This window comes from Miniopterus schreibersii, assembly GCF_964146895.1.
Source record: "Miniopterus schreibersii genome assembly, chromosome: 14".
Classification (NCBI taxonomy): Eukaryota; Metazoa; Chordata; class Mammalia; order Chiroptera; family Miniopteridae; genus Miniopterus; species Miniopterus schreibersii.
In genome coordinates this window covers 6,476,462-6,491,583 of record NC_138114.1, presented here as the reverse complement: position 1 = coordinate 6,491,583, position 15,122 = coordinate 6,476,462, and the positions used below count along the sequence as shown (strand labels likewise).

Below are 15,122 nucleotides of genomic sequence, written 5' to 3'. Positions count from 1 at the left end.
CTAGACTGGACTCCTCGAGGTGGGGGTTTGTCTTACCCATCTTTAGGTTCCGCATGACACCTAAAACAGTGTGGCTGTGGACACTAGTTACCTGGTGACTAACTTGTTGAATTAACTTGGTGATTGAGAGGGGAGGCTCTTCTGTTGCCATTTTTAAAGGACTGAAATGTGAGTTTAAAAAATTAAGAATTATAAATACTCAGGTTCATATTTTATTTATTCATTTATTTTAAAAATATGTATTTATTGATTTCAGAGAGAGGGAGAAGGAGAGAGAGAGAGAGAAACATCAATGATGCGAGTCATTGACAGGCCTCCCCCTGCATTCCCCCTATCGGGGACCCAGCCCACAACCCTGCATGTGCCCTGACTGGGAATCGAACCTCCATCTCCTGGATCCTAGATCAGTGCTCAACAGCTGAGCTACGCTGGCCAGGGACTCAGGTTCATATTTTAGAAAGATTACTTAGGTAGCTTTTGAAAGCATTGAAGAGGAAAGAAAATGGAGGCAAAGGGATGAGTTAGCCAGTCCCCCAGAGTCCTTTGGAGAAGGGATGTGGGTCTGAACCGAGGCAAGGTGAGGCTAGCAGCAGGAAGCTGAGGGGCCTCTGATTCCCCTTCTCCCTCGGATGCTGGGGTGGATCTGCTGGGACAGAGGCTTTAAAAGGACAAACTCAGAGGAGACTGCTGATGAGTTTAATTTAGGTTCCATTTGAGGTGCTTGTGGAATATCTACTTGCCTGTAGGCAGCAAATGGGGTTAAACTCTGAGGAGAGTTCTGGGCTGGGGTGTAGGTGACCTGTGAGCAGAGAAGGTATTGAAGTTAGGACGGGGTGAGCGTGCCCAGGGGGTCCGTATAGAACCAGGAGACAGGCAGCCCAAGGGACAGCAACACCGAGGAGAGCGTGCAGGAGGCGCGAGGCCATGCAGAAAGGCCAGAGGGGGCCAGGGGAGGTGGAATCAGTCCGCCCTGGGGATGGGTGTATCTGGGCAACTAGGAGCTTATTAGTGACCTCACCCATGACCGTTTCAGTGGTACCAGCGGAGGCGCCCTCCGGAGCGTGCTGGGCTCACGAGGGACTGGAAAGTGAGGAAGCGGAGCTGGTGACTGGCCATGAAACCGCCAGGGGCTTTCCCCTCAGTGTTTGGAGAGCCTAAGGGTACCTCAGTCCTGAGGAAGATGAGGGGGCTTTCAGATCTGGTAGAGAGGCTGAAGGGTCGCTCTTGACCCCATTGGGAACCTCTTCCTCTGAGAATAAAGGGAAATAAGCTGAAGTAGGTGGAGGAGGAGATACATTTTCAGGAGTGAAAGCTAGAGACTTGTGCCTGATAGCCTCAGTCCTTGTTGTTGTTTTGTTTCTTACTGTTTTTAAGGAGAGGTTGAGACAGCGTAGGTGGTGGGTGGCTTGGGGAGAGTGAGGAGTGTTGTTCCAGCCATTCTGGGTTGTGGAAGGTGTTGGGCAGAGTGCATAGGGGGTCGCCCTGAAGGCCGGGGCCTCAGGGTGACATTCTCGAACAGGCTCAGCACTTTCTGAGAGGAGCAGAGCAGGAGGGCCAGGTGGTCTCCATTTGGAAGTTTGCAGGGCAGATGCAGCGGGTGGCAGAGGGTGGCTGAAGGGAAATTCCTTGGGAATATGACTAGCCAAGGAATAAAGTCAAGCTGTGAGGTGGCGGTGGTGGACAGAGAGTGGAGCAGCAGAGTCAGAGGACATGAGGGCATGAAGCAGCTACTGCAGTGGGGCTGGGGGTAGGGGCTGCTGCCAGAGAGTCTGGTGAGCGTCGGGACCTGCACAGATCTCCAGGGAAGGGGCAGTGCAGGTACAGTGAAGGTCGCAGCCTAGGTGTGCTGACTTGGAGTGTGGGCGAGGGTGTGGGAGGTGAGTGGTCTGACACTTGTTGGCTAGGATGGACACAGGTCTGTGCTCCTAGTCCTGAACCTTCCTGTGAGCAAGGAGCCAGTCTTCAGGGACTTTGGGGACAGTGGGGTGGGGACCAAGAGGTAGATAGATGACAGAAATGGGGGCTGGTGAGAGGAGGGAACTGTACTCATTGTTCAGTTCTGACATGTAGCTTCATTTTGTTTTTTTACACATGAGATTGTTAAAAATTGCATACATTGTGCTGTTTTGATTAGGAAATTTTGTTGATTTTGAAATTATAGTTCCTCTGTTTTTTCCCCCTTAGGTCTTATTTTGTCGTCTTACAGATGAGCAACAGAAAGTCTATCAAAACTTCATTGATTCCAAAGAAGTTTACAGAATTCTCAATGGAGAGATGCAGGTCAGTTAAATGATGGAAGCTAGAGAAATTAAAGCAGAGAAAGAACAGAAACTAGTACCAGTCAGGGGGACTGTACTCTCTTGAAAACATTTCAGTGCCAGCCTTCACTTCATTTGGAACCCTTGCAGAAGTAAGAGAGCACACGATTAAAAGCCAGCATGCTCCCTTTTTGTCTGGGTGGAGTACTGTTGTACTTGAACCCAACACCAGTGGTCTAGTGGAAGAGCAGCTCTAGATGACACGTCTGTAATGGTGAGTCCTTCGGGGACTGTGGATCCCATGCAGAATGGGGGGATCAGCCTCGCCCTGCTGGGGTTAGTACGCTCATGGAGGAGGAATTATCATTATAATTTTTTCTATTATAACATTTTAGTTATTGGCTGGACTCAGCAATCTGTGGGTAAATGTCTGTTCAATAAGTGTATGTAGTAGGTTTATAATCAGCATTTAAGTCTAAAACTTCATGTAAACCATTCAGTGGGTTTGTGTTTCAGGATCTTAAATTGTGCTTTATTTATTTGACATGTACACTTTCTTAGTCCTTTATCTGTCCTCATCGGAGGTACAGCTGAGTGGCACGGTATGCTCCAAGGTACATGCCTTCCTACTCGCCTGTGGAGGCAGATAAAGAGACGAATGCAGGGGACGTGGCTACCTGTGTTCCGTATCATCTGCATGCTTTTCCTCCAGGTTAAATCATGTCGGTCCTTCTGACCATCTCTCATAATTTCTTATTTTGTCTTCTATTGGAGGTTTTAAAATTATTCATATTTATTCTTCTGTCCTAAACTTCCCTTTATCTTCATGTGTTTCCCAGTTGTGAAGCCTTTGATGGTCTAGATCCACACTGTCCAGTTAGGGACAGGATGCAGTGCAAACCACACGTGTGACTCAAGTTTTCCAGTAGTCACATGAAACAAGATAAAGAAGAATGGCAAAATCAGTTCTTTCAATATACATATTTAACCTGATAAACCCAGAATGCTTGACTATGTAATCAGTAATTATTGAGATATTTTACTCTTTTTTTGTATTAAGTCATCAAAATTGGATACAGTTGACCCTTAAACAACTCAGGGGTTGAAGTGCTAGAGCCCCACCCCACACAGTCAAAAACCTGCTTTTAACTTTGACTCCTCAAAAACTTAATTGTAGTCATCCCTTGGTATCCGAGGGAGATTGGTTCCAGGATCCCCCACGGATACCAAAATCCAAAGGTGCTCAAATCCCTTAATAAAAATGGTGTAGAACAGTGCATACAGTTGGCCCTCTCCATGTGTGATTCCCAGCCTCAGATCAAAATACTGGTTCAATCAGTGTTTGGTTGAATCCACGGATGCTAAACCTGTGATATGGAGGGCTGACTGTATTTACTGAAAAAAGTTGTATCTAAGAAGGCCTTCTCATTTCAAACTGTGTTGTTCAAGGGTCAGCTGTATTTTACATATGTGGCTCATCTCAGTTTTAGATGCCACACTTCCTGTACCTAGTGGCCACATGTGGCTTATGACTGCTGTGTTGGACAGCATAGGCCTAGGGGAAGAAAGATGAGTTTGGATGACTCGAATTTTGACAATGTTCCTGACTTATTCAGATATTTTTTTAATATATATATATATATCTTTATTGATTTCAGAGAGAGGAAGGGAGAGGGAGAGAGAGAGAGAAACACCAGTAAGGGAGAGTCATTGATCGGCTGCCTCCTGCACACCCCTGCTGGAGATCGAGCCTGAATCAGGCATGTTCGGGGAATGGAACCTCAGTCACCTGGATCGTAGGTACATGCTCAACTGCTGAGCCATGCCGGCCGGGCATGTCCAGATCTTTTATAGTGTATTTGTTTAACTGTTGTTTACTGGTCAGAACTGTCATACTCTTTGATTACCTGGCTTAATTTATGATTTATCTTTTCATGGTTGAGCTTTATGCTGGTGAGCTTGATGTGAGTCACTCTCCCTCTGAAAGTTGTGACTGATGCTTCCTGCCAGGCTTCGAAGGCAGGCAGTTACCCTGGTCAGTGTCCTGCTGAGTGAATTACCCTTCATATCTTTTCTGTTTATGTATTTTCCATGCAAATATATTTCTGATATAATACTAATGTAAAACTCTGACTCATACTAAATTATAGAACTTTAGATAAGGCACTTAGGAGTGTAATATTTAAATGCATTTGCTAAGTCACATGACTGATTTCTGCCAATTTAGATAGGCATGACATTTTTTATTTGTATTTAAAAGTTGAGTCAGTTTTATATATCAAGTTTTTCTAATGCTGTGAACTGCATACCTTTTTTCTAGTGAGGGAAAATAAATAGCTAGTAATTGAAGATTACCCCTATAGATATATTTGGTCCAATAGAATTTTTTTCTAGAGAACTTGCCCTGTCAGGAGAAGAAGATGCATGAAGGTGGATTTCTTCCAGCTCCTAATATGCTGTGATTAGGGAGGACACTAAGAAGCTAGTGAAGAATTACTTCTTAATCTGTTATGTACCAAACAGCCTCCTTCCCTTCCTTCCTGAGTGAATATGAGTATACACGAAATGGTCTTGAGTGCACATAATTCTTTTATACCATAGATTTTCTCTGGACTGATAGCCCTAAGAAAAATTTGCAACCACCCTGATCTCTTTTCTGGAGGCCCCAAGAATCTCAAAGGTATTTCAGATAATGAACCAGAGGAGGATCAGTTTGGATACTGGAAGCGTTCTGGGAAAATGATCGTTGTTGAGTCCTTGTTGAAGATATGGCATAAGCAGGGTCAGCGAGTGCTGCTGTTTTCTCAGTCAAGACAGGTGAGTAGACAACTCTCGTACACGAGGCAAGGTGATTCTTTATGGCTTATAATTATTAATCCAGAATATGGGATATAATCTAAAATAATGATTCCCAAAGCAAGTCTACTATTAATCTCTCTGGGAGCTTAGCTCTTTCTCTAGATTTGGCACCCAGAAGTTGGCTTTTTAAAAAGGCTTAGTTACTGTGTGATTCTGGGGTCTGGGTGAATTTGGGCCTGAACTCAAATAAATGCTCAGCTATTTATAAAATGTATAAGAATTAACAGGAGAGAAATGCCAAAAATACTATATAACAAAAATAGCAATTTCCCTACCTCAAAGCAAGAAACCCTTTTAGTTTTTTGTTGTTAATCCTACCCTGGAGGATATTTTTTCTGTTGATATTTAGACAGAGTGGAAGGGAGGGAGGGAAGAGGAGAGAGAGAGGGAGAGAGACATCAGTGTGATTGAGACACATCGATTGGTTGCCTCCCACATACCCCCAACTGGGGCTGGGGATTGAACCTGCAACCCAGCTATGTGCCCTTGATGGGGAATTGAACCTGCAGCCCTTTGGTGCACAGGCCAGTGCTCTAACCACTGACCCACATCAGCCTGGGCAAGAAACCCTTTTAATTTAAGACTAGTGGGAAAGTGTGACTGTTTACGCAAGTGTGGAAGCACTCACTGGGGATGTGTATTTGATTTTTAAACTTTTATCCTTCATCCCCTCTCCCAAACAGATGTTGGACATACTTGAAGTTTTCCTTAGAGCCCGGAAGTATTCCTATCTCAAAATGGATGGTACCACTACCATAGCTTCAAGACAACCACTGATTACAAGATACAATGAGGTAACAAGTGACTACAACAGGAACCTCAGAGAACGCTGCTGTAGGCAGAGGGACAGGAAGTTTGCACACCTGCCTAAGTAGTGCTTATATCTGGGTTGGGCAGCAGGTGGAGGGGGACTTTTTGCTTTTAACTCTGTGCATTTCTGGATTATTGGGGTGTGTGTTTAAAATTATTAATATGTTTATATATTTTTTGAAAGCCCAACTTTTACATATTACTAATATTCATATTAAGAATAGTTGTGCCCAGCCAGCATGGTTGAGTGGTTGAGCCTCAACCTATGAACCAGGAGGTCATGGTTCGATTCCGGTCACAGCCTAATAGCAGGCATGCAGGAGGCAGCCAATCAGTGACTTTCTCTTATCATTGATGTGTCTCTCTCTGTCTCTCTCTCCCTTCCTCTCTCTGAAATCAATGAGAGAGAGAGAGAGACACATCAATGATGAGAGTGTCGTCATTGATTAGCTGCCTCCTGCGTGCCCCCGACTAGGGATCGAGCCCGCAACCCAGGTATGTGCCCTGACTGGGAATTGAACCTTGATCTCCTGGATCCTAGGTCGATGGTCAACCACTGAGCCATGCCTGGCTGGGCTAAAAATACATATATTTTTTTTTTCTTCGAAAAAAGGAGTTGTGAGATGGCATCTTGACTGACTGAAGGTGTTTAGGACATAACCCATTCCTTATATCAGGGATATTTCTATGTGTAGAGTATGGAAGGGCAGAGATTCTGGTCTTAAATGTGCATACTAAGTGCTGTGTGTCTCACCTCTAGGACACATCCATATTTGTGTTTCTTCTAACCACTCGGGTGGGTGGCTTGGGTGTCAACCTGACAGGAGCAAACAGAGTCATTATCTACGATCCCGACTGGAACCCGAGCACCGACACACAGGTCTGTTTATTTTTATAAAGGGTTGGGTTGGTGACAGATAGCTGACCCTTGAATAACACAGGTTTGAACTGTGTTGGTCCATTTATCTGTTGTTTTTTTTTTAATAAATACAGTAAATGTATGTATTTTATCTTTTTTATTTTTTTCCTAACATTTCCTTTTCTCTAGCTTACTTTGTTGTAAGAGTACAGTATATAATACATATAACATATAAAATATGTGCTTACCAACAGTTATATTATCAATAAGGCCTCCTTCAGTAGTATGCCGTCAGTAGTTAAGTTTTGGGGGAGTCAGAAGCTACACTGGCTATTTGACTGTGCGGGGTCCGCTGTGTTTTAATGGCTAGCACCTGGCAGTGTCCTCAGTGCTCACGGGCACTTTGGCTTCCCCTTGCTGCTGCCTGGTCTTCAGCATGAGGAGGACACCTTCCAGCCCCATGGGCAGAAAGCGTTCCAGCAGTTTGCTCATGGCATCCATCACCAGGGCTGGAAAAGAGGATGTGTGACCTTACAGACACGTGCTGTGTTTCAGGTAGAGAGATTGGTCTCTCTCTCACTTGCCTGTTGACCTTCCATAACAGACCTTAGGTGTATTTAGCCTCATTAGCCAAAATTCTCACTTTGGGAGTGGAAGGCAGCAACCAGCTGTCTCTCTTTTCCTTAGTCAGTGCTCTTTACTGGGAGGCCCCTGTTGATCTTACCTCTGTGCTGCAGGCCCGGGAGCGCGCCTGGAGGATAGGCCAGAGGAAGCAGGTGACGGTGTACAGGCTCCTGACTGCGGGCACCATTGAGGAGAAGATCTACCACCGGTCAGTGCAGCTGTGCCCACTCCTGGACTGTGGCGGGCAGAAGCACACGCCGAGGGCAAGCAGGGCTTTTATAAAGCTCTGTTTTAAAGTCTTTCCATCTTGGAGCAATAGTTGCTGTAACCTGAGGGATAATATAATTTTTAAAAATTTTTGTTTTTTTTCTTTCTTACTAAAGTAAGCCTTACTTTAGTTTTTTTTAAATGGCTTATTGTAAGTTTTTTAAAATGTCTTTGAACATGGTCATTTTTCTACCTTACTAAACTCCAAGGACTACTTATGTTTAAACTTCATATTGTTATTTGAGAGAAATGTTCCTACCTACTATACAGTGTGCCATCTTCAGAAAAATTTTAAGAAGTGACAAAGTTGAAATGGTAACATATTTGTATTTATAAATAGCACGCGGGCGTCATCAGTGTGGGTGTCATTGGTGTGAGTGTGCTATGGGCCTTGAGTCAGATGCCCCACAGAGAAGGGTTGACCAGGACGCCTCTTTTTTTTCTCCTTCTTTCTCTCTATAAAGAGGAGGAGATTTGGGCAAGGCTAACTTCAAACAGTGGGATGGAGATATTGCCAGTTTCCCCCTCTCCCCTGCTGAAGACTTGATTGAGCCACATGCCAGCTCATATAGGAAGACTGCTGCTTTCCACCATGTGCTGGGCCACTCGTGGGATGTGCATGTTCTTAAGGGGCCTGGTTGAGAGGGCTGGAGATGAGTTGAGTCCTGAGAGGCCTGATCTTAGAAATACACGCCTTAGCCTGAGGAATAAGCAGTTACGCTGGCAGGGCTGCTTTGAGTGACATTGGTATGGGGCTCTAGCATGGAGTGGGTCTCAGGAGGTGGCAGCTGGTGAGATAGCTCCCAGTGAAATCTTTGCAAAGCCCAGGTAAGAGTTTGCTGAGCCCCATCATGGGAAGCCCTGCATAGGCAGGGGCGCCCTGGTCCAGGAGCCAGGAGGCTGGCTCTTTCCAGCTTAGACAGGCTGTGCATCATTTGGATGTGCGTGAAAAGGTGTTTCTTGAAATGCGGTGAATCTTGGAAGTTACAGAAACCCCTTGGGTATGAATAATAATAATAAATTAGTGTTTCTAACTTAAATTCTGTAAAACATGCGAGACCGCCTGATGTTTTCTGAACTTCTTGAATTGTAATTTCCAAGGTTAAAAGTTTTGGGGATTTTAGACATCCATACAGCTGCAATGATCATATCTCTCCTACATTGTTTTATAATTAGAATTCCGAGGTAGAGCTACATATTGTTTCCTACCAGTGTAATTTTTATCTTTCAGACAAATCTTCAAGCAATTTCTGACAAACAGAGTGCTAAAAGACCCGAAGCAGCGGCGGTTTTTCAAGTCCAATGACCTTTATGAGCTGTTTACTCTGACCAGTCCTGATGCATCCCAGAGCACTGAAACAAGTGCTATTTTTGCAGGTATTACAGAAAGTCATTTAACTCGAAGGAATAAATTATATCAGAATTATGAAATGTAACACTAGTGTGTTTTCTCCTTTTACAGGAACTGGCTCAGATGTTCAGACACCCAAATGCCATTTAAAAAGAAAACTTCAACTGGCCTTTGGAACAGACCATAACGTTCCAATATGCAAAGAGCTCTCTGATTCTAAAGCACCTGCCAGTGATGGCACAGCCTTTGAAGAGACAGCTACAGCTGTAGGAGCTGAAGTAAGTGCAGTACCTTTTAATCAAGGTGACGTTCTGCGAGAGGCCCCTCAGACATCTAGTGCTCACAGTGACAGACTTGCAGAGGAGACAGATGAGCCTCCTGGAGGACTGGAGGACTCAGTGCAAAGTGCAGATGGGGCGTGTTCAACTTCTCCAAGAGTCAGTAAAACGTATAGGACATCTGGCAAGGAAGACATCGCTGAAAAGCCAGATCTTTCTGATAAAAGAGAAAGCTGCCAGATTCAAACGGAACCCCTCTGGGAGAATGAACAAATGGAAAATAATTTTTATAAGCACAAATCAAAAACCAAACACAGTGTGGCAGAAGAAGAGACCCCGGAAAAGCTTCTGAGGCCAAAGCGAAAGCCTAAGGGCTCGAAGTGTCACAGAGACGCCAAGTTTGAAGGAACTCGAATTCCACACCTTGTGAAGAAAAGAAAGTACCAGAAGCAGGACAGTGAAAACGAGAGTGGGAACAAGCAGCAGAGCAGTGATGACTATGTTTTAGAAAAGCTTTTCAAGAAGTCAGGTAACCTTTTGCTGAATTTACCATTGTGCTGGGAACAGAACACGCGTAGGCCTTTTCAGCAGGAGCAGCCCTACTGCTAGTGCAGAGGGGGCTCCACTGGGAGTATTTTTTCTTCTAAAATTAAGATTTGAAATTTAATGACAGTTTTGAAAAACGTATTCACCTCTCTTTTTTGAAGGCCTAGAAGTATTTGAAACTTTGGAAACAATAGTACTTGATATAACCACTTATGGGAAGGGTGCAGTGCTTTAAATGGATTTGTACTGTCTGAACATTAATTTCTCTATATGCTGTATTTATCTGATTTTTCAACCACAGGAGATTAAAGTAACAGCATAGGGGGGAGAGGCAGGGGTATGTCCAGAGGCAGGCACTTCGGAAGCAGGAAAGCTGAATGGCTGACATCAAGGGAGAGCCATTAGGAAAGAGACTCAACAATTGCTCAGGACCCTGGGGGACGGGCAGTCCACGCTTAGCCATCGCTGGGGGTATGGCCTGTTGAGGCCTGGCAGTCACTGTGCAGTGACAAACACCCTGACTTCTGCACATCACTGTCTTTGGTAATTTTCTAGCAAATTACCTGTTTTGTCTAGTTTTCAAGTGTATTTGCATAGAGATATAGAAAATACTCTTGTAATATTTCTTTTGAATTTGCTTCCGTTTCTAGATCATTTCCCCCTTGTCATTTCTAATTTTGTATATTCCCCCCATTTCTTTTTCTTGATCAAGTTAAGCTAGTGGTTGTCTATTTTGTGATTTTGTTTTTCAGTAAACCAAGATTTTTATTTATTAATTAGACCCATGATTATTCTCTGCCTCATTAATTTTTACTTTTATCTTCCTTGCTTTCTCCTTGTGCTTTTGTTTTTGTTGTGTTCCGGTGAATTTTTTGGCTTAATTTTTATTTTTTTATTTTTATTGATATAAATACTTAAGGCTATGAGTTTTCCAGTGATATGTGGAAAATTCATTAAATTCTTCTGATATGTAGTATTTTCATGGTGGTTACATTTTAGAATTTCTATAATTCTGGTTTATACTTTTCCCTTCAGTGAAGAATTTATGAATAGAAGGTTTTCAGATTTTTCTAGATAGGTGGGAAGAGGTCATGTTGACGTTGCGATCAGAGCGTTATGCTTCAGTTATTGTAAAACGGGTAGTAACAGTCTCTACCTCATACGGTGTGATGGAGATACATAGCCATCGCATGTAAGTTTCTGGGTCTCGGTAAATAGCAGCTAAAAATGTTCATTTTTTATGAATGAATAAACCCACAACATGCTAGACTAAACAGAAGAAAAACTGATTGGTAACAACTTGATATAGCACGTTTCCTGTGTTTTTGCTAGTTGGTGTGCACAGTGTCATGAAGCACGATGCCATCATGGATGGAGCCAGCGCCGATTATGTGCTAGTGGAGGCAGAGGCCAACCGAGTGGCCCAGGACGCCCTGAAGGCACTACGACTCTCTCGGCTGCGGTGTCTGGGGGCAGAGTCTGGTGTTCCCACCTGGACCGGCCACAGGGGGATTTCTGGGGCACCAGCAGGAATGAAGTAAGAACTTGCTGCCCTGCTGTGCTTGTGAGAAGGCCAGTCCACCCAGGCTTGGAATGAAGTCAGGGCAGCCATGGCACCTATCCTGATAATCTGCAGTAATAGAAAGTCTCTCAGGGAGGGATTGGGTCAGCCAACTTTTGTGACTTGGGGGAAACACAGTTGTAATCTTACCTTCTTCCTTGCTTTCGTCTCTGCTTTCCAAAGCCATTTTTCAGGGAAAGGAGAACTGATCTGTTTAGTTAAAAATAGTAAGAGATGCAGAATCACGGTTAAACCTTAATAAGATGCTTATCCAATTTTCAACAATCAGCAGTTGCTATGCTGTTCAGTATACTCTTTTGGAAGGATTTTCCTACCTGGGATTGAGGGAAGTTTCCATCATGTGTTGAACAAGGATCTTGAGTGGTTCTTACTCGAGACACAGCAGTTACTTCCCAGGAGAGAATAGAGGAATTGGTGTCATGGTTATGAAAGAATCATGCAGAAAAAAATCTTTCCAGGAAGAGTTTAGTTGTTGAGAAGTTACTTTTATCTCTTAAGTCACAAAAACAACATTTTATCTACTATTATTCTTTTCCTTATTTAGGAGTAGATTTGGTCAGAAAAGGAATTCCAGCTTCTCTGTGCAGCATCCTTCAACATCTCCGAAGGAGAAATGCCAGGTAATATGACAGCCTGTCTGCTTTCCGTGTGTGAGATGGACCTGATTGAATTGTCATGAAAATTTAACCCAGTTTTGATGTGAAAAAAGTCTCTGGCATAATGACACCTGCTATTTGTGCTGTCTGCTATGATTTATAAAGCACTTTCATTTGAATTGAAAAGGGCCAGCTAACTTTCTCAAAGAAAAAGTCTTTAACCCAAGATCTGGAGCAGAATCTCTATTTTGCCCTTAGAAAGTTAATATAGGAGGCAGTTAATACAGAGATAGGTGACATGTGAATCACTGCCCATGCAGCCTGCCCCGTTCAGAGGTCCAGCACCAATTCCAAAGACCACTGCCCTTTAGAATAAAGGTCTAGAAACTGCCTAGAATGCTTGTAATTCACCAGCTGCCAGAGCTCTGCACCATCTCTTCCTGTCCTGTAACTCACTCCCGAGTGCTGTGCTCCACTGAGCACTCTCTGGTCTTTCATGGGTAAGGGCTATGTTACTGATAAAATTGGAAAACTCCCAGGTCCAGACTCCTATTTTAAGATAATACAGACACAGTTAGGAATAGAGAACCTTTGTGGCTTTTAAGGCAACACGTGAGCAATAAAGTAAAGAATAAAATGATTTAAAAGTGAAGAAGCACAACTCAGCCTTGCCCCTTACCCCAGTGCCAGCCTAGATCAAGGCAACTTTGGGAGGAACAGGAAGTGCCCACAGGACTCGTTTCTCCTGGAGGCCGCTTCCTAGAAGCTGCTTGGGAAGCCTGTCCCCAGCCCTCTGCTCTCCCTGCATTCTCACCACTCAGAGTGACTACCAAGTGCATAGTGTCCTTTCGATTTTTGTTTTTTGGGGAAATGTTGTAATAGTGGGTGGATTTAGATGCTTGACTCTCCTTTGCTCTGTGCTAGGTGGTTTCTCATTCTTTCCCCATGAGATTGACCACCCTGGCCCCGGCGTGCCTGTTATTTTATGTCTTCTCAGAGCCTTAGGGGAAATTAGTGGGACCGTAAATTAGAAGTTAAATGTGTCAGTACAGTGCTCTTACTTCTGCAGGATGGCATCGTGAAAAAGAGTGGAAAAGATAGCGTTTCTGAGCATTTTAGTGGGCAGGTGGAAGATGAGTCCTCATCTGGGGCCCTTGCCTCGTCCTCACTGTTGGCTAAAATGAGAGCCAGAAACCACCTGATTTTGCCCGAACGGCTGGAAAGTGAAAACGTGCACCTTGGCGGGGCTTCCGCGCCGCCCCCCAGCGCAGAGCATGATGGCCTCCTGGTGGAAATGAGGAACTTCATCGCCTTCCAGGCCCGCGTGGACGGCCAAGCCAGCACGCAGGAGATTCTGCGCGAGTTTGAGTCCAAGTTGTCAGTTTCCCAGTCTTGTGTCTTCCGAGAACTGTTGAGAAACCTCTGTACTTTTCATAGAACTTCTGGTGGTGAAGGAATTTGGAAACTCAAGCCAGAATACTGCTGATTAACTAATTTCTAAACTTTTAATTGACTTTTTCCAATGGAATTTTCCAGTTATTATGATTAGTACTCATGTTTGTCAACAGAGGTTGGCTGCATTTGATTTTACTTTGAATGATAGCTACCTCATAATTAGAACTTTAAGGAAGAAGAGATTCTTTGGAACTTAAAAGTTCTACAAACACTTGGGCTAATTTTGTTGGTACTGTGAATTATGTTATAAAACCAGGGGCTTCACAGCCCTTGGGCTCATTTGTTCCTTTTCCCAAAAGCTGCTGTCCAGGAGCACATTACTGCTCGTTGAGGACCCGAAATCTCAAGAATGCTTTCTGTTGGGCTAAAACATGTCTTAAGTTCAGCCAGACCTATTCAATAAATTAATTCATCAGTATCTCGTAAAAGCATTACTTTTGGTGCTTTTTAAAATGTTTAATCATTTGCCACCCAGAAAATCAGATTTATCTTTTGAATCATTTTAATCGCCTTTAAACAGTCTCTCTTTTAAGGTGCTGTTGAATTGGCAGGTACTTTTATTAGTAAAGTGTGAAATAGCTTGGTAATAAATGAGACGTGTTTGTAGAAAGTTGTAGTGTACTCAGTTTTATACCAAGCAAAGTCCCTACAGTGACTCTCGGTTTTAGGAAAATGAAATGTGTTAAAAACAGAAAAACAAAAAACAAGCAGAACCAAAAGTAAGTACAAGTAACACAACCAACGCACACACATGCACACAAACGTGACTCCAGAGCTCAACCAGATCTACCGCCGTTGGCACGTAGGGACCACTCTCCCAGCCCTCTGCTTCCGTGATGGGAGGTAACTTGACGTTGTATATTTCATTCATTGTTGGCTCTATATAGTCAGCACTGTTCTTGTGTGTTACTGTCTATCCTGCTGTTTCCATCTCTCTCTGCCTTCGTGATGACTCTCCTGTTTAAGACGTTTGATTCTCAGTGGCTTCTCTTTCTGGCTGTTATTTATGTGTCTGTAGTTCTGTGATGGTGTTTTGACCCTCTGTTTGTTTTCTTAGCCTTGTTTTTCTTGTTTCCTTCTCATTGTTAAGATCTCAGCTCTAAAGTCTTTTATTTTTATTTTATTTTTTATTTTAGAGAAAGGGGGAGAGAGAAACATCGATTGGTTGCTTCGTGCACGGACCCCGACCAGGGCCAGGACCACTGAGGCACACTGGCCAGGTCCTGAAGTCTTTTCTTAAATTAATTGTATTCCTTAATTTTTGTTCTAGAGCTATTACAGTGCAGCGTGCTTGTTTCTTGGGTTTGTGTTCTCTGGCTTGCTGTTTATCCTCTGGTTTTTCTGTATTATACTTGCCTTCCTCTCATTCAATTTTTTAAATTTTTTACTCCTGCTGAAAGTGAGCGGCTGTGTCCAGATCTTCTGTAAGCTTCTCCCTGCCACCCCGAGAGAGGGGTTTGGGCTTGGGGTGAGGGAGAGCCTGTGCTGGGCAGCATGCATCTTAGGTTGGAGGACTTGGTTTTACTTTTCTACTCAGATTTTGTCAATAGCTTGGACCAAGAGTCCCTCCCCTTTGGCAGGTGATGTCATAGAGTCATGATTACCACAAGGATTTTCTGCTGATTTGGGGGGATTCT

At 43.7% G+C, this 15,122-nt stretch overlaps 1 protein-coding gene across 3 annotated transcripts in view; it reads left to right on the top strand.

Annotated features, from left to right (window-relative positions):
* Positions 1-14,169, top strand: part of ERCC6 (ERCC excision repair 6, chromatin remodeling factor) — a 78,158-nt gene extending 63,989 nt beyond the window's left edge. For all 3 annotated transcript variants that reach the window (XM_081157825.1, XM_081157824.1, XM_081157823.1), the window contains exons 12-21: positions 2,185-2,280; positions 4,860-5,075; positions 5,801-5,911; positions 6,688-6,807; positions 7,524-7,618; positions 8,909-9,054; positions 9,140-9,835; positions 11,185-11,389; positions 11,979-12,054; positions 13,100-14,169. In XM_081157825.1, the coding sequence (XP_081013951.1) occupies positions 2,185-2,280; positions 4,860-5,075; positions 5,801-5,911; positions 6,688-6,807; positions 7,524-7,618; positions 8,909-9,054; positions 9,140-9,835; positions 11,185-11,389; positions 11,979-12,054; positions 13,100-13,516 (2,178 nt within the window). In that variant the 3' untranslated portion in view covers positions 13,517-14,169. The remainder of the gene's footprint in view (positions 1-2,184; positions 2,281-4,859; positions 5,076-5,800; positions 5,912-6,687; positions 6,808-7,523; positions 7,619-8,908; positions 9,055-9,139; positions 9,836-11,184; positions 11,390-11,978; positions 12,055-13,099) is intronic.
* The last annotated feature ends 953 nt before the right edge of the window (positions 14,170-15,122 follow it).